This window comes from Hypomesus nipponensis, chromosome 2 (genome assembly GCF_054491055.1).
Source record: "Hypomesus nipponensis isolate SF chromosome 2, ASM5449105v1, whole genome shotgun sequence".
NCBI classification, from domain to species: domain Eukaryota; kingdom Metazoa; phylum Chordata; class Actinopteri; order Osmeriformes; family Osmeridae; genus Hypomesus; species Hypomesus nipponensis.
This window is the reverse complement of record NC_140362.1, coordinates 7,998,382-8,021,569: the sequence shown is the minus strand read 5'-3', so window position 1 is coordinate 8,021,569 and position 23,188 is coordinate 7,998,382. Positions and strand designations below refer to the sequence as shown.

General features: G+C 41.7%; 2 protein-coding genes across 2 annotated transcripts in view; both read right to left on the bottom strand.

The window, feature by feature from the left end:
* LOC146300646 (double-strand-break repair protein rad21 homolog A-like) overlaps positions 1–21,983 on the bottom strand; it is an 83,335-nt gene extending 61,352 nt beyond the window's left edge. The window contains exon 1 of the mRNA XM_084704125.1: positions 21,964–21,983. The gene's annotated coding sequence lies outside the window, so the exon portion shown is untranslated. The remainder of the gene's footprint in view (positions 1–21,963) is intronic.
* Positions 4,799–23,188, bottom strand: part of LOC146300643 (exostosin-1a-like) — a 97,094-nt gene continuing 78,704 nt past the window's right edge. Inside the window, exons 7-11 of the mRNA XM_084704102.1 lie at positions 22,829–22,924; positions 22,404–22,493; positions 21,964–22,124; positions 9,975–10,146; positions 4,799–9,549 (exon numbers count right to left, since the gene is read on the bottom strand). Coding sequence (XP_084560228.1) covers positions 9,364–9,549; positions 9,975–10,146; positions 21,964–22,124; positions 22,404–22,493; positions 22,829–22,924 — 705 coding nt within the window. The 3' untranslated portion in view covers positions 4,799–9,363. The remainder of the gene's footprint in view (positions 9,550–9,974; positions 10,147–21,963; positions 22,125–22,403; positions 22,494–22,828; positions 22,925–23,188) is intronic.

Below are 23,188 nucleotides of genomic sequence, written 5' to 3'. Positions count from 1 at the left end.
GCTAACTTGCTAGCCACAGTCACTGACGCCACTAATGTCACCAACGTCACGAAAACTCGCGTGACTATCTCTAGCAGAACATTAGTTTCCCATCTGTTAACTTGGGGGATACTAATCTGCAAGGCCGCTGCAGAAACGCCACAAGCAAAGAGGCCAGGGTGATACTTAATCATTTTACTTTGTGGTGTGAAACATAATTGTGAAATGTAATGTACAATATTAGCTGATATTATTAAGTAAGTAGGCCCACATCTACTTTCGGAAACGGTAGTCTACTATTTCACTGAAGCATTAGCATCATGACATTAGCCTCTGTTGCTTGGGCAACACATACTACAGTGGTCATGATGCATCTGTTTTCAATCGTTAAAATAAACATTCCTCACAAATACGTTTTTGTTGTAGGATTTATTTTGACATTAATAAACGATTTGTTGGTGAAATGACCATTACCTGTGGTTTCAAATCAGTGTGGCGGCTCACTGCAACGCTGTAGCCTACCCGAGACACTAATGAGTAGCTAACAAAAACATCTCTTTAGAGATGTTTAGAAAGTCAAACGGCGACGGAACATGTTTGGCTTTCCCCTTACTCAAAAGTTTTTCAATAGGTGAAAGTATCTGACTACTAACCTGAACTTCATTGCCACAGCCTAAACTTTGTCAATGTCAAAACTTTGTCTGTTCATGAAAATAATTAATGTCAGCCTGCTTCAGCCTTGCTTAGCTGTAGGATATACATTTTACTGGGTCTTGCTGCGCTGCTTGATTTATTGAAATTATTATGAAATGTTATGTTTTACTAGCCATTTGCCTTCTTAAGCAAATCACAGTATTTCCCACCCCTCATGGTGTAACTGAGACGACCGTAAATAGCCTAATTCATCTTTCAAGTAATAAGCCCCCGTTGAAGGGTTGAGCAGGAAATTAGCTGGTCTGTAGAGATCTTGGGTTGGTGGTTTTACTGATGCAGAATTCGCTCAAATAAAATCGATAGACGTAACGAGTGGCACATAACGTGAAGTAGGCCTAACATTGCATTTGATTTTGTTTGAGTTTTAATAACTTGTCCAGTGCATCGGGGCAAGTAGCACTAGCCTAAATTGATCTTCCAGACTTGCCGTAAAAAAAAAATGTACTCTTCCCGGACAAGCCTTAGCTACATGGCTAGACTGTTGATCCAGATCAGAATCCATCATATCTTGGACACTCAAAATCAGCGAATCTTGCAGCCAAATCAAGTAGCCTATATTTATAGGCCTTTATATGGCTACAAACTTCTGCTCGGTTTCTAGCTGGCTACTTGTTACCAAGTTACAACTTTGTTGCAGGGGCATTCTTTGTCTACATTGCGAGCTAACAGTGTCCGGTAATTATGTCGCTATAAATAATGATGTTAAACCGAGACCACTAAGCCCTCAAAGAAAATGTAAGGTCAAAGAAACAAAAGAAAGGTTTGAGGTTACTCTGAAAATTATTAATAAAATAGGCTTCTAATATTAAACTGCTAAATCCTTCTCTAACTAGGCTCCTCTATGATGCATAATGAAACTTATCGTTTTTTAAGTAATCAATAAGCCTACGCTTGCCCTCATTACTCAAATGATGCCGTTCAGGGCGTTCAAATTACATAATAGGGCGATGATAGGAGGATAATAGGACATAATAGGGCAACCAACAAGTTGTTTATATCTGATTACAATTTAATAAGTTATCTAGCGCTGCATCTTCATGAGCTACATTTGGCCTCCTTCTCTTCCAACCAACCAGTATCACCTCTCCTCCATCTGAGTGATGCATGTCATTTTTACAAACTTATTATCAAGGGAACACAATGGTCAGAACTGTAGTCATACACTTAAATGCTTTTTGAAATATGTAAACACCAGGAGTGTATGGAAAGCTGGGGCAGCCACAAGCACACCCTCACAATTTCCCCAGAAATTGTATGCTCTCTAGTTATTATTATTATTACACTTCTTCTGTCATTGGAGTCTATGGCAGCCCCTAGAACCGTATGGTAAAAAGTTGTGAAATTTGGCACACTCATTAAGCACAGTCCCCTCTTTATATTCACCAAGTTTCATGTCTCTCATTGGAGCACTCTAGCGCCACCAACTGGTCAAAGTTGGACTTGTGTTTACACACGTAACTTTTGAACCGTATGACCGATTTTCAAAAATGAGGTACCATTGGATTCCCTGGATCAAGACGAGTTCAACACACCCTATGACGTCAATTTCCGGTTATATAGATTTTCCACCATTTTGAATTTTAAGGAAACACGTGTTTTCGCTTCAACTACTTTTATTTTTTTCAAATCTTCCCCAGAATTGGCACACATTATCATCAGACCAACAGAAGTTATCAAAGGATATTGGATTTTCAAAACCGTTTGTCCGGTACAGCCAATTAAAATCGTCAACAAAGCAACCAAACAGGAAGTTGGGTCATATCTCAGCTAATGTTTGAGAAATCAACACCAAACTTAATATGATGACTCGGAACCCTCTTCTGAGGCTGTCCAATTAATTTGGTGTCATGTGATCACTGGGCGTGGCCGCAGGAAGCAAAAATGTGTTTTGGCCAATAACTGTTGATTTGTTTGCTTTTATTAAGTGATTCCTTTGTCTCATGATATGTTGGGACATCCCCTATGTGATACATGATAACTTTTGATAATAGCCGAATTGATCCGGCCGCCATTTTGAATTAATTGAAAAACGTTTTTTCTTTACTCCTCCTACACATGTAGTCCAATCTTCACCAAATTTGGCAGAGAGTATCTTCAGACCAAGCCTCACAAAGGGTTTCACATGATTTTTTGATTTTCAGAACCGTTTGCCCGGTACAGGGAGTCAAAATGTGCAATTAAGCCAGCAAACAGGAAGTTGGGTCGTATCTCAGAAAATCTTTGATGGATTCACACCAAACTTGCTGCATGCCCTCGGAACCCTGTTCTGAGGATTTCTTAAGTGTTTTATGGGTCATTTGACTGCTTGGCCACCACATTGCTGCTTGCAGCTATATTTATTATTATTATTATTACACTTCTTCTGTCATTGGAGTCTATGGCAGCCCCTAGAACCGTATGGTAAAAAGTTGTGCAATTTGGCACACTCATTAAGCACAGTCCCCTCTTTATATTCACCAAGTTTCATGTCTCTCATTGGAGCACTCTAGCGCCACCAACTGGTCAAAGTTGGACTTGTGTTTACACACGTAACTTTTGAACCGTATGACCGATTTTCAAAAATGAGGTACCATTGGATTCCCTGGATCAAGAGGAGTTCAACACACCCTATGACGTCAATTTCCGGTTATATAGATTTTCCACCATTTTGAATTTTAAGGAAACACGTGTTTTCGCTTCAACTACTTTTATTTTTTTCAAATCTTCCCCAGAATTGGTACACATTATCATCAGACCAACAGAAGTTATCAAAGGATATTGGATTTTCAAAACCGTTTGTCCGGTACAGCCAATTAAAATCGTCAACAAAGGAACCAAACAGGAAGTTGGGTCATATCTCAGCTAATCTTTGAGAAATCAACACCAAACTTAATATGATGACTCGGAACCCTCTTCTGAGGCTGTCCAATTAATTTGGTGTCATGTGATCACTGGGCGTGGCCGCAGGAAGCAAAAATGTGTTTTGGCCAATAACTGTTGATTTGTTTGCTTTTATTAAGTGATTCTTTTGTCTCATGATATGTTGGGACATCCCCTATGTGATACATGATAACTTTTGATAATAGCCGAATTGATCCGGCCGCCATTTTGAATTAATTGAAAAACGTTTTTTCTTTACTCCTCCTACACATGTTGTCCAATCCTCACCAAATTTGGCAGAGAGTATCTTCAGACCAAGCCTCACAAAGGCCTTCACATGATTTTCAGACCGTTTACCTGGTACAGGCAGTCAAAATGTGCCATCAAGCCAGCAAACAGGAAGTTGGGTCGTATCTCAGCAAATCTTTGATGGATTCTCACCAAACTTGCTGCATGCACTCGGAACCCTGTGCTGAGGATTTCTAAAGTGTTTTATGGGTCATTTGACTGCTTGGCCACCTCATTGCTGCTTGCAGCTATATTTATATTTATTATTGTAATTATATAACATTCTGAGCGAAACCACTGATGAAGGGGCCATCTCTCACTGCAAAAAGCACCTGAGATGGCATATTGAAAATCTCTGCAGTGTTAGCTATTATCCTGCTGTAAGAGGAAATAGCATCAACAAATTTGTGCTATTTACAGTTAAACTGGTAACAACGCAGTACACAATTGCTCTGATGAGCAAGGTGAAAACTGACATCTTCACTTCTGAGATATACATCTGCCAAGATAAAGGATTAACACTGATTCGGTATTTAGGATTCCAATGCCCACTATATTTGCGCTAATAATAATTAGGCACAAAATTGGAGCAAACACCCCTACAGCCCAGACAGGGATGGGAGCTTCCCATCCACTCTGGAACTCCATTTAAGCCTCCTGTTTTCCAGTCGGACACCCTTTACTGGGACACGGCAGCCATGCTGCCCTCATGATGGTCAAACAAAGAGGTAACAAAAAATGCTAAACCTAAACTAACAAAGATATATTAAACCAAAGGCAATAAAGATGACATGAGAACTAAGGAACAAATGTGACGTGTTATTTATGTGAAGACAATTGTATAGTGTTGCTGAATGTTAACATGCACATAAAGAAAATAAGGATGTTTAAGTCCGTGTGTGGGCCGCTGTTAGGCGTCCACCACATCCCATAAGAATAATAATGACATTCAAATATGCATTATTCATAATTTCTTTTTTATTAAAAAATGGTTTACAAATGTTTTTTGTCTTTTCCTATTTCCATCTTTGTCTCTATACAAATTAGGTCTGTAATTACACAAGCATCATTGAAGCAGGCAGAAAGTAGATGAGACAAAAACATCTATCCCATAACGGTGAACAATGTAGATTTGTCGTTTTAAGTCTCACAAGCCCACCAATGTTCCTATAAAGGCAGGAATATTAGTTATAGTTGTCAGAGTAATCCAGTGTTAGACAAGTTAAACTATAAAACTTTTGTGTTATTGGACTTGAACAAATCAAAAAAGAAATACCACCCATGACAATTGGGACTTGTTCTTTGATCAAGGCATATATCCCAAGTGACCCTAAAGGCACATTAATATTATAAAAAAATAATAGAGAGGGAAAACAAAAGCAGTTATAGAAAATCGAGAATGTCCCTCCAACTATACCCAATCAGCCAACCACATATTGCACCAGAATAAAACGCAAAGTCGGTAACTGCGTCTGACCATTCACACTATTCCTCCACTCTGTGTTCAGTACATATGTGTGGTTGTGGGTGTGGTTGTAATAATATTGAGATTTCTCCTCGGAAATCCTTTTGCCTATGTACAATCAAACTACAGAGAAAAGACTAACTCATATTCACTAATCAAACATGCCCACACTGTAACATTCAGACACACACATTGGTAGTAATATCCTTGATCATGAATGGATATATATGGAAATGCGTAGCATTCTTCATTGAGGATGTGAAATCAAGAATGGAAACCAAGAAACATGAATTAATCCTCAGCCCAATATAACAAATGGAATTTGTTAACTTTTTGTCTTGCAGTAATTATAAAGAATAATTATTATTACAGTATGTTAAAACATATCTGATGATGGACGACAAAGTAAAAAAAACAATAGTTAGTTGCTGACTTCATAGTGGTGCTGTATTTGAGGTTGAAGAATAATTTCAGAAGAAAATGAGAATTCCAAAAGCATATACACATTCCAGTTCAATCAAACTAAACATTCCAAAGACTTTATAGTATATTTCAAGACCAAAGGAGAGGCATACTTTAAGGTTGATCAAAATTAAAACCTATATTATTTATTTTCACAAAAAGATAGGAAGGCCATTCATTTGACACTTGTTCATTTGGGAAGTGAAGATTAATCAGGGCTTTTCAGCAGATGAAATCTGAAGGACTCAGGAAGTAGCTGGTACCACCCATGTCTCCAGGTTACCATAGTTTTGGTTCCTCACAAAAATTAAGTTGACTTTACTTCATACGAGGCATATTGTACCGTTCTCCCATCCTCAGGTCAGCAAACATTCAAGTATGGAATAAAACAGAGGAAATAGAAATTGTTGATAATGGACTATTATTTCTATGTTCGTAAAACAGAAAATACATAGGAAGATTTAGGGAATGTGTGCTGTTTCGCTATTTTTCATTTTACACTTACGTTTTTTATCTCATTGGCTTTGAGGCATGTGCACTTTCAGGGTTCTCAATCAATATCAAATAAACATGGAAATCTTCTTTAAGCATATTGGTGGATCCAGTATTAACAGACCAAAATTCTGTGATATTCTGCATAGACTTATTGTCACACAAATTCTGTTATAAAATAATTCACAAACCATGTGGCAGACAGATTCGTTTGACATTAGGGAAGAGGATGGTGAGGTGGCATTCATATGTGTGTTGCTAGGTAATCCCTGGCCCAGACAAAAGGAGCGCCATCTTAGATAATTTACAATATCTGGAAAGTAATTGCTGTCTTTCACTGGTGAAAAGTAGGAGAAAAATAGAACTGATACAAAGGAAAATACTTGTAGAACAGTAAAAATATATAATAACCCCCATAATACCCCCCCCCCCCCCAACACACACACCAGCGTTTCCCACACATACACTTATTTGTGGCGGTGCGCCACAGAATCAACACCGGCCGCCACATATTGCGTTTTGTAAAAATGTTAATTTTTTTACACTATTTAGGTTTAAACACGCAACCTATACGTTCAGCTGCATTTCCTTTCCCTGCTCTCCCTCCGTATCTTTGTCACTCACGCGTCTTACACGTTAGCAACGATGCATACATACGCCGTTCTAGTAAGACAGACATCAGCAAGCCTTCAGCATTAGTTAGTGCCGTAGCTAAAGGTCTAGGAAAGTTCAGGCTATTTTCGCTAGGTACCTACGAACATGACGTCTTAAAGGTCACATGACATGAAAACTTCACTTTAGGAGGTTATTTAACATTAATATGAGTTCCCCAAGCCTGCCTTTGGTCCCCCAGTGGCTAGAATTTTCGATAGGTGTAAACCAAGCCCTGGGTGTTCTTCTCCCCCTTTGAGAAAATGAAGGCTCAAACGCTCTGTTTCAGACATTTCAGCCACCACTGTTTCCTTAACTTGAGCCAATACAAAGTTGGCCTTGCTGACCGTCTGAAATTAAATTCTGATTCTAAAAACGTTCTGCTCTTGGTGTTATGGCGTGCGCGATATCTGCCTTTCCCCACATTGAAATGACTGAGTGTGCAGCTCTGCAAACCAGGGTTATCAGATGAGAATGGGCAAATTCGAGCAACGGGTCTACGAGCCATTGCGATACATCCACTGTAAACATTAGCGCATGGTGCCGCCTCTCTCCTACTCATTTAGCATTTAAAGCTACAGACACAGAAACAGTAGCCTGGTCCAAACCAGACCCTCATACATTTCATTTGTACAGAGGGTCTGGGATCGCCCTATTGACAAGCGTTAACTTCCTTGAAGGCGGGTCCTCTGTTGACGTATAAACTATTGGATCTGCCCAGAGCCACTCTGATCTGCCATAACCAATCGCAAGCGTTCGCCTTAGCCAACTCCTTCACCACTACTGTAACGGAGCAAGCACACGTAGCTGGAAAATCAAACTTTTCCCGAACCCCGCTGGGAGGAGGGCCACAACATCATGGCCACCAACAAAACTCAGCAAGGAATGTTCTTGCTCCGGCTTTAACTTATGGATATTCGTCAGCGTTGCCACAACTGCAGAATAGCTTCGCTCGCATCTTTCTCCGCCGCCATTACTGAACTACTCAAACTAGTGCACGACATTAACGTCATCGTTCTCAGCCACTCCCTCTGTTCGCTGTTTGGACCTACAAAAAATGTGTTTCTGAAAACCGACTTCAAAGTCAAACTCCCAGACCTAGTACAGAAGCAAAATCCAAATTGAGCGGAAGTACTTAGGAGGGCAGAGCCAGGCTACAGAAACAGTGTGTTCTGAGGAAAGCTCATTATGGGACTAGGCTACTCGTAGTGGCTATAATTCTGCACCAAGGCTGACTTTCGGGAAAGGGACTTCAGATACAGTATTAGGGACCACTAAGGCCTATATAAAAGCATCCAAATACAGCATTTCATGTGACCTCTAATCGAAAGTTTCCCTTCGTGCTTTTGATGAGAAGTCTTAGGAGCTAGCTACTTACCCTGCGTCATGGAGCCGACCAGTTAAATTATTTAGCATTAGCGTTGCTACCAGCATATGCAGAAATTATTTGCAGAGAATGTCTAACAGGCTCTGTTATTTGTTTGTTGTTGTTGATTTTGTGAAGGTGTTAAATAATTTTTAATTCATATTTAATATGATAAATATGATTCTGTGTAACAAATTATCTTATTATATATAACAAAATATTATATTATTAACGAAGGAATCATTTTGAACCCCCCCGTTCTGACATGAAACAACGTCAAACCCCCCCCCCTCGCCCCCGCCGCCACAAATAGCTTTCTAATCTGTGGGAAACACTGCACACACACACAAATCATTTCACCAAATGGAAAAGAAGCAGCATGATCAAGGTGCTAGTTCATTCACACTTAGCCCCCCCCCTCAGACTGAAGAGATAACTACACTCAAACTCGAGGCACTGTGAAACGTATCTTAGTTCTGTATATACATCCCTGCCTTGTAGCAGAAAACAGATCCAATGCTTTAAGACATTAGAGAGCAGTGTTGATGGCCATTGTACAAAAATAGCCTAAAGAATCAAAATAAAGAATCAAAATAGTGTTATCAGACTCAGCAAATCTCTCTTGATTGCAATTGTGCATAGTGTGTACTTAGGGCCTGCAACTGTCCATCGTGATCAATAGACCGGGCTTGCCCAAAATGAGACCTATGTAGCATTTACACAGATGCCTCGTCTGTCATGGTCTACTGTGTCTGCAGTAGATGTGCCCAGATGACTGTGGTCAGATGAAGCTGATGTACACACCCCTTCTCACACAACCTGTTTCCTGATGGTCCCTGCTGATGCTGGCAACGTTGGCATGTGGAGGGTAGAATGGAAGACAAAATAGAGGTGTGGAAAAGTATGTTTCTCTATCCACAGCCCCTATCAAATCCTTCCCTTCTCTTTTCTCTGGTTTGACTTCATCCAGTCTTCTATGAGAGTCACACAACATCTCCTACCAAGACTCATCCTTCTCGGCAGGGTCACCTGGGCTTCAGTCCACCCACCCCCCGTTTGGCCTCTTTGGACAGGGGGCTCAGGCAGGCTATAGCCGCTCAATGTCGCGGTACTTCTTCCTCAATATGGACACCTGGTCCTTGAACAGCACTGGGTCCAGTCTCATGCGGGAGTGGACCAGGGGCATGGTGCCAAACCAGCTGGCAAACTTGTTCATGCAGGCTTGCCGCTGGGCAAAGTGGTCTGGGTCTGCCCACCGAGAGGAACGCGACGACTGTGAGGATAGAAAGAGGATGAGAGAGATAGATGAGAGACAGAGAGAAGATGAGAGAGGGAGGAGATGAGAGAAAATTGTAAAACAAAATTACTCCAGGATAAATATGTCTTGCTGTCTAATGGTGAGTTAATAGGGGGGGGGAAAACCAACTCAGTAGCAGTGAGAATAGCAGGGTCTAAGGAGGAGTGTAGCATTGTTCAGTTCTTTAACAATGGAGCCATCAAAATAAAAAACAATAGGCCTAGGTGATTTTTCTTGTACACTAAAGTAAACATATAGTAGTAAATAACAAAATAGTAAACAATAAAGTAGCAAGACACTGTGTGTGTCTTTCAAGCGTTTATGGAGTAGTTTGTGGCACTACTTGACATGTTCTGCTTAGACAGTCTGTAAACTAGAGGGTGCGCTTTTCTTCCCCTCACCTGTCCCATCATTGTCTCTTTGTACTGCTTCTTCTGTGTCACTTTGATGGGTGGTAGCTTGGTGACTGCCGACACCAGGAAGTTCATGAGAATGTCCTCACAGTTGGATAGCTGGTCTACCATGCCCTTCAGACTAGTAGGTAGGTAGTGGGTATACAAGTGATTGTAATATCTAGAGGAGAGAGACCACCAGTCAAACTCACAATCCTGGGTTAGTTTAGGATAGGTCCGTATTAAATACGGTGTAAAACGCAGCACAAATATGCCACAAAAATATGTAAACAACATTTTGGGAAACAGTCGGAGATGAAGGCACAGTGAACCCAAAATATCCTTAGCTCTTGTCATCCCCATGTGAAAACAGGTCCACAAACTGGTTCATCAATAACAAAAACAAGCACCAGTGCAACAACCAGGTATGTTCAGTAAAATCACTACAAGGTTTGCCTGCAGTAGCAGACTGGCCATCGGGAGCACCGGGAGAATTCCCGGTGGGCCGAAACACTTGCCTTATAATTTTTATAATAATAAATAATCAAAATGTCGGCAGAAGATTGAGCAACACGGTTGTCTGGCCCCCCTTTCCCCCAGGCCGGTTGGTCTATTACAAATGAACGTCTATGCAGCCCTTAGCCTCGCCTCCTTTGTCTCGCTTACACGCGATAGTGACACTGACAGATCGGAAGCTAGCTAGCGACTATATAACGATGGAAAACCAGGCTAAGAAACGTAAGGGTGGGGATGAAAAATTAAAAGACAAAAAGACATCACCTTCACTAGACAACATTTTACCAATTGAAAAACGGCAATGTTTTTTTTTAAAGCTCAAATAAAGGCCAAGAAACTTCGCTCGCATTAAGTCTGGAACTCCGTAACTAGCATCACATCAAACACAGAAAGTGCATGCATTGGCAGGGCAGCTGTGGTGGCGTATATGGTGGCCGGTTCTGGTGGGCCGGTCTGGAAGTCCTGGGCCCAGTTTTGTAAAGCTCTCTCTTGGCCTAGTTTTGTAAAGCTCTCTCTTGGAAGTCGCTTTGGATAAAATGAATAAATGTAAATGTAGTTTAACACCCAGTCCATCCCTGGTTGCCTGAAGAATACGCTCAACTTGTAAAGAATGAACTTTAGACAAGAGTTGACAAATACATAAAGATGAACTGATACCAAATTAGTGGAAAGAGGAAACAGTGAAGTCCTACACACAAACAGAACCACGGTTACTGGTAGTGTATAGAACAAATGTTGTGATTGGATTTAGTGTACAGTCTACCTGCGGGAGTCCACCGAGGAAGGCCGACGGGGCTGGATCACCTCTTCTGATAAGCATCACCCTATTTACATTCTATTCTACCTAGAGCTAGTGCTGTCAAACGATTAAAATATTTAATCGCGATTAATCGCATTAATGTCATAGTTAACTTGCGATTAATTGTGATTAATCACAAGTTAACTATGACATTAATGCGATTAATCGCGATTAATCGCGATTAATGTGGCACTTTTTTATCTATTCTAAATGTCCCTTGATTTATTTTTGTCCCTTGATTTCCTTTTTTCTTTTTGTTCTTTTTGGAAAAGTGGTTTGGATTGCTTCGTGCAAATATATATTTTTTTAAAACAACATTGCAATCGCCTGGCTTTGACGAGGGGGCGGAGAAATGCATCAGCTGTGTGCTTGGCCATCAAGTGGTATTTCAGACTGGACGTGCTGCGATGATAGCTCAGTTTACAACGACAAAACACACAGATCACTTTGGTCTCTTCACTGGAACCATTTGGCAACTTTTTTAAAGTAAACTTTCCATTCAGAATCTTAACGTTAGCCTACTACCAGAGAATGTCTATTATCCGTAAACGGGCTCTGCTACTACTCTTTAGCCGGCTCGCAAGCCAAACAAGTGTGTGTGGCGTGCCTGTTGTTTTGTTTCCGGTCTAGCTAGATCCGGTGTGGTGTTGTCGTTTTTTTAACGTCGGTAGTTGTTGCAACAGCATGTGAAAAAAACTACAAAGTTTGCTAGGCCAAAAAGGACGTTAATCGCGCGATTAAAACACTGACGCCGTTAATTTGGGTTTGCGTTAACGCCGTTAATAACGCGTTAAACTGACAGCACTACCTAGAACATATTCATGGCTGTGTTTCCTTAGAATTCCTGTTCATTACACTACCCGTAGACGTAGATATATCACAAAGTATATACGCTCAACTTCTTACCTTCACTACCTATTCAGATCTTCTCCACCTGTTCTCTCTCTTTCCGTAGGGCTCTGGAACTGCCAGTCTGCTGTGAACAAGGCAGATTTCATCCCAGCGTTTGCATCCCAGGCTTCTCTTCATGCCCTTGCGCTGACAGAGATATGGATCCGCCAAGAGAACACTGCAACTCCAGCTGCTCTCTCCGTCCTCTCCACTCCTTCACTCACACACCCCGCTCAACCGGGCGGGGTGGTGGGACAGGCCTGCTTCTTTCCCCACATATTAAATACACATCCACACCACTCTCTGCTACTGCCAAATCGTTTGAACACCATAATGTGATGCTAACTGATCCTATCAAAGCATGCTTAATTGTTGTGGAGGAGCTGGACATGCTCCTCAGCATCCCGGATGATGGAACCCTGCTGATAATCCTTGGGGACTTCAACATCCACCTCCAAGGAACGCAGGCCGTCAACTTCTTGTCTCTCTGTGACCTCCTTTGACCTGATGCTGCTGAGCACACCGGTGACCCACAAGGCAGGCAAACAGCTAGACCTCATCCTGACACGTAGCTGTATCACTGACTTAACCTCTGTAACCCCACTGCACATTTCTGATCTGATCCAACTCCTCCCCTCCCCTCGTAACCACTTCACTGCACAACTGCATCACTTGAATCGCTCTGTCCCCTGTCAACCAGGCCGGCCCGATCTTCACCCTCCTACCCGTGGCTTACGGATGTTAATTGTGAAGAACGGTCCACCCTTCGGGCAGCTGAGAGGAGATGGCGCAAGTCCAAAGATGGCCTGGACCTTGATAAGTACCACTCCCTCCTTAAATCCTTCTCTTCTCACATAACTGGTGCTAAAACCCACTACTTTCTGAACAAAATTAGCTCTGCTTCAAACCCCCACAAACTTTTTTCTACCTTCGCCACCCTTCTTAACCCACCTCCCCCAGCCCCCCCTTACACTCTGACAGCAGACGACTTCTCCTTCTTTGAGGAAAAAGTTGCCGACATTGCCAGCAGTCGGTTCCCTAAACCCACCTTTCCTACCCTCTCTCCCTCCATGACTGACCCAACTAAATGCAGTGTTTCCTCTAGGATTTTTTTTAGCAGTGGGGGCAAGTCTGTCTGACCGCCCGCCCCCCCCCCCCCCCCCCCCCGCCGACACAAACTGCTAACCCTATATTTAGGAGCAGGTTAATGTAATAGTATAACAGCTAATGTAATATTGCACATACTTTCATCCTATTTCCCCTAAACATATAAAGTTAAGCTACTTAAAGACACCTTACACTCATGAAGTATGTTCTAAATGGCATAAATGCTGCCAATTAATAATTGACGTCACAACTTATTGTAAATGGTCAGTAGCCTAGCCCAGCTTTCCCCTACCCCCGGTACCGGTCTGTGGCTCATTTGGTACCGGGCCGCACAGAAAAACTATAACATTATTTCCTTTTAATTGATTATCAGAGTCTGAAAGACTTTTTATTCTGAAAAAATGACTGGATTCTCTCCTTCTCTGCAGGCCTTTTCCCCTGAGCAAAAAATCTCTGCAAAGACGTTTGTTTACTCGTTTTTTAGCAAGTTTGTGGGCTTCATTGAGCGGTAACTACCACGCTACCACTCTTCCTCTTGACACATGACACGTTACCACTCAATGAAGCCTGTTTGAGACAACAACTCTGCCGGTGTTTTGGATGAAGGCTGAATATCCTGAGATTGCCACGAAGCACTGAAAACCCTGCTTCCATTTCCAACATCCTTTGTAAAACAGGATTTTCTGCTGTGACAGCAATCAAACAAAATCACGGAATAAACTGGGTATAAGGAACACACTTTGGGTGTCACTGTCGTCTCGGTTACACACAAAAGTGGGACTGAGAGATGGAAAGCTAGACTAGTTAGTAACAATATAACGATGAAAAACCAGGATAAGAAACGTAAAGATGGGGCTGAAAGATTAAGAGACAAAAATACATCAAATTCATTAGACAAGGTTTTACCAATTGAAAAACGGCTATGTTTATTTCACATAAAGCTCCAAAAAACAATTTTTCACTCAAATCAGCACGCTCGCATTAGATATGAAAGTCGCTATGTGATCTAGGATCACATCAAACCAAAAATGTGCATGCATTTGCAGGGCAGCTGTGGTGGCGGGGTCCGGTTCTGGTGGGCCAGTTTGGATCAAAGTCCATGGCCTATCTTTCTTCCCAGTCTGTCCCTGCCAGTCCGTGAAAATATGTCTTTCATGAAACCGGTCCGTGGCGGAATAAAGGTTGGGGACCGCTGACCTAGCCTATCGATTAAGGTAGGCCACTCGGAAGCATGTACACTCAGTGCGTCTCTATGATGGTATCAATTTTAATCTAGCTTTATTTGGAAAATGCTAATTTTTGGGGCAACTGCTATTATCCTAATATATACCAGTGAATAAACCGAATCATTGGTCGGAAGTATGCCATATCCCAGTACGATATGTGGCGCTGTTTTCATTACAACTAGTGGTGATACAGCGCTTTCCGCTCAACCTCTTTACCACTACCAACAACAAAAACATAAACATTTCGAGAAAGATGAGCAAGGTGAAGCTACGTCCCTCTACATTTCGTGCATGATGACATGATCCTGATAAATAATAACAATATACCCACTATTTATTAATTAAAACTACTTGAGCATAATAATGCACCTAAAATACAAATGTGAGCAAGGGGAGAAATCGCTATTGAATCGACATGTGCAATTTCGCTAGCAAGTGAAGGATACAAACAATGAAAATCACCAGTTAACTGAAATTATATTTGCAAGAACTGTAGACTAATACAATAACAGGCTTAAATGAACTGACAACATAAGTAATACGACTTACAGTTCTCAAGGACGCACTCTGCAATGTCAACTGCGCTGTGAAGCGCGTGTCCATGCTATTCTCCAATATGCATTTACAGACAAACTCCTCTCTTACCTCTGGCACCTTCCCCTCGGCCTTCAAAATGGCCAGAGTTACCCCTCTACTCAAAAAACCCTCCCATAACCCTGCCGTCCTCCAGAACTACAGACCTGCCCTCAAGTCTGCCAGAGCGGCTTCAAGGTCATCCGTCATCATTCTGCTGGACCTTTCTGCAGCGTTTGATACGGTTAACCATCAGATCCTGCTCTCCAGACTTTCTGAGATGGGCATCACTGGCACTGCACTCCAGTGGATCTCATCCTACCTGTCGGGAAAGATCCTACCAGGTCTCCTGGGGAGTCAAACTGTCAGGCCCTCGCCAGCTCTTCACTGGTGTCCCACAGCCACGTCCCATGGCTTCTCCTACCACTGCTACGCTGACGACATGCAGCTGTACCTGTCGTTCCCCCTGACCGATCCGAGGATCTCAGCTAGAATTGAGGCCTGCCTCACAGACACCTCTGCCTGGATGACCACGCACCACCTCCAGCTGAACCTCACTAAAACAGAACTTCTCATCATCCTGGCCAAACCCTCTATCTCCCACGATCTCTCAATCACCCTGGGATCTGCGACAGTGACCACTTCATCCTCTGCCAGGAACCTTGGGGTTACCATGGATGACAAGCTCTCCCTCACAGACCACATTGCTGCAGTCTCCCGGTCATGTAGATTCACCCTCTACAACATCCGGAAAATCAGGAGATGCCTGTCTGAGCAGTCCACCCAGCTGCTAGTCCAAGCACTTGTCCTCTCCAAGTTGGACTACTGCAACTCGCTGCTCGCCAGTCTCCCTCCCAGCATGCGCAACCGGCCCTCTTCAGAGGATTCAGAACGCAGCGCCCCGCCTGGTCTACAATCTACCCAGATGCTCCCATGTTACCCCGCTCCTCATCTCCCTCCACTGGCTACCCATCACGGCCCGCATCAGATTCAAGACCCTGGTACTGACCTTCCGAGCAGTGAACGTGATTGCACCCGACTACATCAAGTCTCTCCTGCAGCCTTACACCCCCACCGGCCACCTATGCTGTTCTTCAGACAACAGCGTGGTGGTCCCATCGCTCAAGACTGCCCGGTCCCAACACAAGCTCTTCTCCTGTCTGGCCCCCTAGTGATGGAATCAACTCCCCACCTCCATCAGTGACACTGACTGTCTCCTCACCTTCAAGAAAAGGCTCAAGACGCACTTGTTCCGGGAGTACAACGGTACTTAGGAATGGTTTGCTGGTCCCAATGTTAGTTTCCTCAAGGATCACAATGACTCTTGCTTAGAGACTTGTTGCTCTTGTTGGTTAGTGGTAACTGATTTAAATTGTTGTACTCGCTGTGAAATATTTTTTACTGTTGCTTGCTTTTCTACAGGTACACTTGCTCTTATAGATTCATGTTGTTTTATTGTAACTTGTTTAACTACATGCTCTTATGGTTCTTCCCTTTGGCACTTATTTTGGTTGTTCACAATATGTGCTTCATGTTTTGGATACCCGCAATGTTTTTGGGGCTATCTTGTTGTTTTTATCAGTGACATATGCACTTTGTAAAGCTCTCTCTTGGAAGTCGCTTTGGATAAAAGCGTCTGCTAAATGAATAAATGTAAATGTATAGATCATCCATATATCTGTCATATTGTTTCAGTCCTGCCCGCACACCAAGCATGTTCTCAAACCATTCTCTCCTCCTCCCCTCATTCATCTCCTCCTCTCACATCCCCTCCTCACTTCTCCTTTCCTCCTCTGCCCGCCCCTTGTTTGCATTTAATTCTTCACAGAGATCCCGAAGATATTTGAACGATTTCACTGAGAGGGGAAATCAAATCTGGGTTTGATTGCACACATTGACAGTTTAGCCATATGTCAACATGGGAACGCAGCCTTCCAGGGTACAGCCAGATCCAGGGGCGCCGTTAGATCCTTTTTACTGGGGCACCTGCCCCAGTATAACTCTGCTGTGCCCCAGAGAAATCAAAATTTGAGTTTTACCAATTTACTTTATTAGTCAATGCATACATTTTGATTGATAATCCCTGAAAAAATAAACGCAGTATCCCATTCAACGCTTGTAAACAGGATTTGTATGGAGGATTATAGGGGCCAAAACTAAATAAATACTTGGATAAATAATTATACAACACAATTGTATTGTACAATAATTATATAATGAAATGCCTAATTGACATACAAAATATATAAATTACAAATTACATGAGACACTAAATATATAAATGTTACATGTATTTGTGTATATATATACAGTGGTGGCCAAAATTATTAGAGCACTTGGCATATTCAAGAGATTTCAGTTGTTTTTGTTGAATTGGCCATTAAAATACCCATTAAACGAATGAAATATCTACAAAGTCATCATTATGTTGTATAAACCATAGAATATAGCCATCATAAGGAGATTTAGGTCATTTTTCTTGCAAAAAACAAGCTAGGCCTCGGGCTCAAATAAAGGCCCTTTTTGATGCTGGTTGGAGTTACCGCCGCTTAGCCAAGGACTTGAGATGCAGTCCAAGCACTGTAAAGTACACTTTAGACCGCCATGATGCCACCAATTCACACCAGAACCGAAAGGGGAGAGGTAGAAAGAATAAACTTTCAGACAGCCAAGTGAAGCATCTCAAAATTCTCAGTCTTAAGGACCGAAGAAAGACCTCACAAGAACTGCGTGATGAGATCAACACCACAATGACTGATGGGGCAACAGTGTCTTCAAGAACTCTGCGATGGAAACTGGGAGAAGAAGGACTTGTTGGCAGAATAGCAGCAAAGAAACCATTATTGAAAGAGAAAAATAGAGTGAAACGCCTGAAATTGGCAAAAGAACACAAGAAATGGATGAAGGAAGATTGGTGTAAAGTGTTGTGGACTGATGAGTCCAAGTTTGAACAGTTTGGCAACAAGCGAAGAGTGTATGTTTGATGGAGGGAGGGGGAAAGATATGAAAATGAGTGTCTCTTGCCAACAGTTAAACATGGAGGGGGTAGTATAATGGTGTGGGGTGCCATTTCAGCCTCAGGAACAGGTGACTGAGTGAAAATTGACGGCATTATGGAAAAGAAGATATACCACAACATTCTGGTGAGGCACGGAGTACCATCTGGGAATCGTCTAATTGGGCCTGGATTTATCTTCCAAGAGGACAATGACCCTAAACATTCTTCTAACTATTGCCGGAACGACCTGCGACAGAAGGAATCTGCTGGAACATTGAAAATGATGGACTAGCCCCCTCAAAGTCCAGACCTCAACCCAATCTAGCAAATTTGGGGCGTGTTGGAAAATAAACTGGACAGATCTATTGTACATTCAAAGGAAAGCCTTTGGCTTGAGTTGCAGAAGGCATGGGATAACATTAGTGTGGAAGTTCTCAGGAAATATATTGACACTATGCCAGAGAGATGTGCTGCTGTAATTGCTGCAAAAGGTGGACATACCAAATATTAAAGTTAAAAGTGGATAAAAACAGTAGGACTCACTTCATCTGTTATTTGTTGTGCTCGGACCAACCATCTGCATGTTTCATGAACATTATGAAATTAAATCATGTTTTGGAGGCAAAAAAAGGTCAATATTTTCAGATCCGACAAGTGTTATAATAATTTTGGCCACCACTGTATATATATATATATATATGAACGTTTTAATGTGTTGAAATTTATTAATTTATACTTACATTCATTTATTTATCCTTACATTTATTTATTGATCCTTACATTTATCCATGGTGTAACTTGCTGCATCAAAATAAATCAGTTGTCTGTGTCACCAAGTCCGGGGGCGGGTTTAAGCCTCTGATTGGTGAATGAACAGTATTACACACCAGGCAGGCTCAACCAGTCGATCAAGCGCTCTTCGATCTAGAGGGATCCTCTATCGCCTCACTCTGCAGCTTGGGGTGTGCGATACTGCAAAATGTGGTATTGATCCAATACCAAGGAGTAAATACAGGGCCATACGGTGCCCCTGCCAATATTGCTGATTTGCAATGTAACTTTTTACTTAGAGAAGCAGTTTATCTACTTTCGTGTCGAGGGCGCAATGCCTCATAATTTATGAAGTGAATGCACCATCAATATGACAATTTGAATGAAATTAAAATGTGAATTTTCATGATCATTTCATGATTTTTCCTTTAATTACTTGTTCATGATTATGATCATAATAAAACACAGGACAGAGAGTTTTGTCAAAAATACTGTTAGTGTGTGCCACTGAGTCATGTTACTGCACATACACGCCAACAACAACTCACAGCCTAGCAGGGGAGGGGCAAAGTGAGCTTGAGCGAAGTTAGACGGTGTTTGCACAAGTTACAACCACTATGATGTTAAGGGAATAGTGTACTGAACAGAAATTGAAACTTAAGTATTGATCTTATCATGCCAGTATCAATAGGCTACTGATACCAACGTTAGTATCGATAATATGGGTCTTGAGATCGATTCACTCACCCCTATGCTGTACCAGCTCGCCGAGGATCGTGAACACATTTTCATTGATGTCTGTGTCAGTCAGGGCCGATATCATTGCTATAATTTCAGCAAAATTAGTGAATCAGCAGTTGCCTCCATCTCTTCAGCTACCGAAAAACATTTTGACAACTGTAGCATGCAACATTTCATTCATTGAATCCGCACTAGGTGCTGCCATCTTGAATGAGTCAAAAGCAGTCGAATCAAGCTGAACCACCACATCCGAGGCTTTAACCCACCCCCTGACTTGGTGACGGCGGACGATGGATTTATTTTGCTGCAGCAAGTTACACCGTGGATAAATGTAAGGATAAATAAATACATGTAAGGATAAATAAATGAAAGTATAAATAAATAAATGTCAACACATTAAAACATAAATATATATACACACACAAATACATGCAACATTTATATATATAGTGTCTCATTTAATTTGTAATTTATTTTGTATGTCAATTAGGCATTTCATTATATAATTTGTAATTTATTTTGTATGTCAATTAGGCATTTCATTATATAATTAGTCATTTATTTAAGCTTTGTGTTATATTATTTATTTATCCAAGTTATTATTTATTTAGTTTTAGCCCCTATAATCCTCCATACCCTGCATCCCGTTTTGCTTGGTTCTTAACCCATTGTGTGAACCTAAAACTGCTACAGTGATGAACTGACGCTCACATTGTACTTCAATCAAAAGCTCTCTTATACACACCCACACACTAAGTGAAGACATTATTGGTAACACTTGCTTTTCATTCGATATTATTATCTGTTAAGAGTTATACAATGTCGCCCCCTATCATTTGTTTGCTTCGGCCAGACCAACAGACTCCTCCTTCGCCATTTTTGACTGTAAACATCCTACTCATTTAAAAGGACACTGAGCGGGAGGAAGGCAACTGGCGCCATCTTGGTTGTATTAATGAGTACGACAAGCGAGAATTGGCAGGGTGAAATAACAAACATTTATATTTAATTTGGGGGTCAAATAGGTGAGTCGAGATTGTACAGCACCGTTTATGAATCGGTGTGTGTTTTTTTGTTCTACATTTACAACATGAACTGTTGAGTTTTACAAATCATGGCCTCCACGCCACTGAATAGACAGCCTATCGACAACGGTAGCTCGAGTTGCGGCGCAAAAAAATGTTTACAGTAACTAATAAGCTAGCTAGGTATAATCCTCCATACAGTAGAGTCTTGTCTAACAACGCCCCTGGCCAGATCTCATTATAACTAGTGCACAGTGCCCATGATGCAGTCAGTGATTAAGATTTCAGTGAAACACACAAATATAGATTACTTGAACTATAGATATAGTGCATCGTGCCGATGATACAATTTGTGGCACACACACAGATTCCTGGAATTATAGATAGGGCACAGTGCCTGCGATAATGTCGGTCACACACACAGATTTCTGGAATTATAGATAGACTGCCAGCTGGTGATGACAGTTCTTTTCAATGGTTTTGGTTCCTATATTTCTCAGATCACAATTTCAATTATTTGTCAATTCTGAAGTACTTGTTCAACTGTACTATACTTTAAGAATATCCTATTTATATTGTCGTTCTGTTAGCTAGACATTTTATCCCTAAAGAAACCCCTTTGAAAGCAGAGATTCAATGTTACTGCTATGCCAGCAGTCAGCACTCAACTGGCCATATCGGTTGTAAAACCGAATTTGCTTCTAAACAACAAAGCAGAATTATTATTTTTTCCTTACTATAAACTCTGGTGCATTAAGCGCTTTGTTTCATTTAATTGCAAATGCCTTTGTTAGTCGCATTACTTCATTTACAAAATTCACTGAAGTTATTATACAGCATCCGATATAGCCTCCTAGTGCATGCGCTAGTGAAGCGTATGGTGTGAGGGATGACCAGAGGACCAATCAGAGTAAAGGGGCTGGGACCACTCAGAGTGAAGGAGCTGGGATGAATTACCATGATGCCCGTGGAGGCACATGAAAAATGGGGGTAGTATTAAAAAATGTTGAAATGCTGATCCGAACAACGTCTGCACTTCGTTGGATTATAAAAGAGGACACCTGTGAAACGTTTTAATTTGCAGAGTGCCCGGTTCTCCAGATAATCATGGAAAACTAACGTGGGACACACAAACAAACACACACAGACAGACTCCTGGCATTATAAGAGAGATGGAGGGACTATATACGTAAAGCCCTATAATTTCGAAATTTGATCCAATATGTATCAAAATACCTACACCTAAATGCTGACTGTGTTCACTTTCAACTTGATGTATCCTGTAAAACCTGCCCAAGAACATCAGGTGTTCTTCACATCTTAAATCCCCTCCACTGTCCCCTAGTCTCACCTGTGGTAGATGGCAGCCCCGGTGAGCACCATGGAGTAGTCGTTGGTCCACTTGGATGTGTATCCCCAGCGCTCCTTGTTGCCGTCCCAGAAGTGGCTACGTGCCGGGTATCCCACAATCCTCTCTGGGAAGCTCTGCCACACTGTGAAAGCAAAGTCCACCTGAGGAGGGAAGGGGGTCATACTGAGAATCAGAGAGCTGACAAACCCCCAACACTTAGCTCCTTTCTCCAATTTTTACAAGTGAGTTGTCAGAACAAACCGTATGAGGGGGAAACAGCTTATGGTAATGTTCTATTGAGAAGAAGTATACTGATATCATTTCCACAATTAAGTTGAATTAATTGGGAATAATTTTCCAATACACCTTTAGAAGCTGTGATTGGAACACTTGATGGAAAAGGTAAATAAAATCATTCTGGGTCCTCCCAGTTGTCTTACCTCAGTGGTGGACAGGACTGTGTCTTCATCCAGACTGAGAACGGCATCCGTGGAGATGGTGTCATAAGGTAGGAACCGGCTGCTCATCACCTGAGGAGACAAATTCGTATTTGTGTACTCAAACGAAAATATCCACTCCTCATTACGAAGACAGACAAAATAGACAGAACAAGACTAACAACCAATGGCAAATTACGTCAGATGGTTCTTAATGAGCTCATATGGCCCCTGGGTGCTTTTCAGGTCCACAAATGAAATATATTTTCATCTCCAGCCAAAGGCAAGGTTATTTAAAGGACTGTACAAGAGGGATGTGATATACTTACTTACACACAGCTTTAAATATCATCAAAAGGGGTTTGGCTAGAGGTGCCCGGATGTTCTAAAGGTGTTGTTAGTCTTTGCTTTGAGTGTGTGCTGCTTACCTTGCTCTCACCCTCTATGACGATGACAGGTGCTAAGGTGGCTGGCCAACGCTGCTTGGCTGGGAGGGGCTTGTCACAGTTCCACAGCACAATGACCTTAAAACACAGACACAAACGTACACATCAACCATCAAACCCCACTGGATTGAACTTGTAAAAGTGTCTTCCCAAGCCTTTTGAAATACATGCTACATCAAGTCAAATTGTCTGTTGATCACATGACAAAATCTAAAACCATGACCAGGCCCAAACGTAATTTGCGAGCGCAGAATTCGGAAAATTCAGAATTCCAAAAACCCCGGGAATTTCAAATAGAATGCTTTGTTCTGAGGCAAAATGTAAAACTTGTCAACTCATATT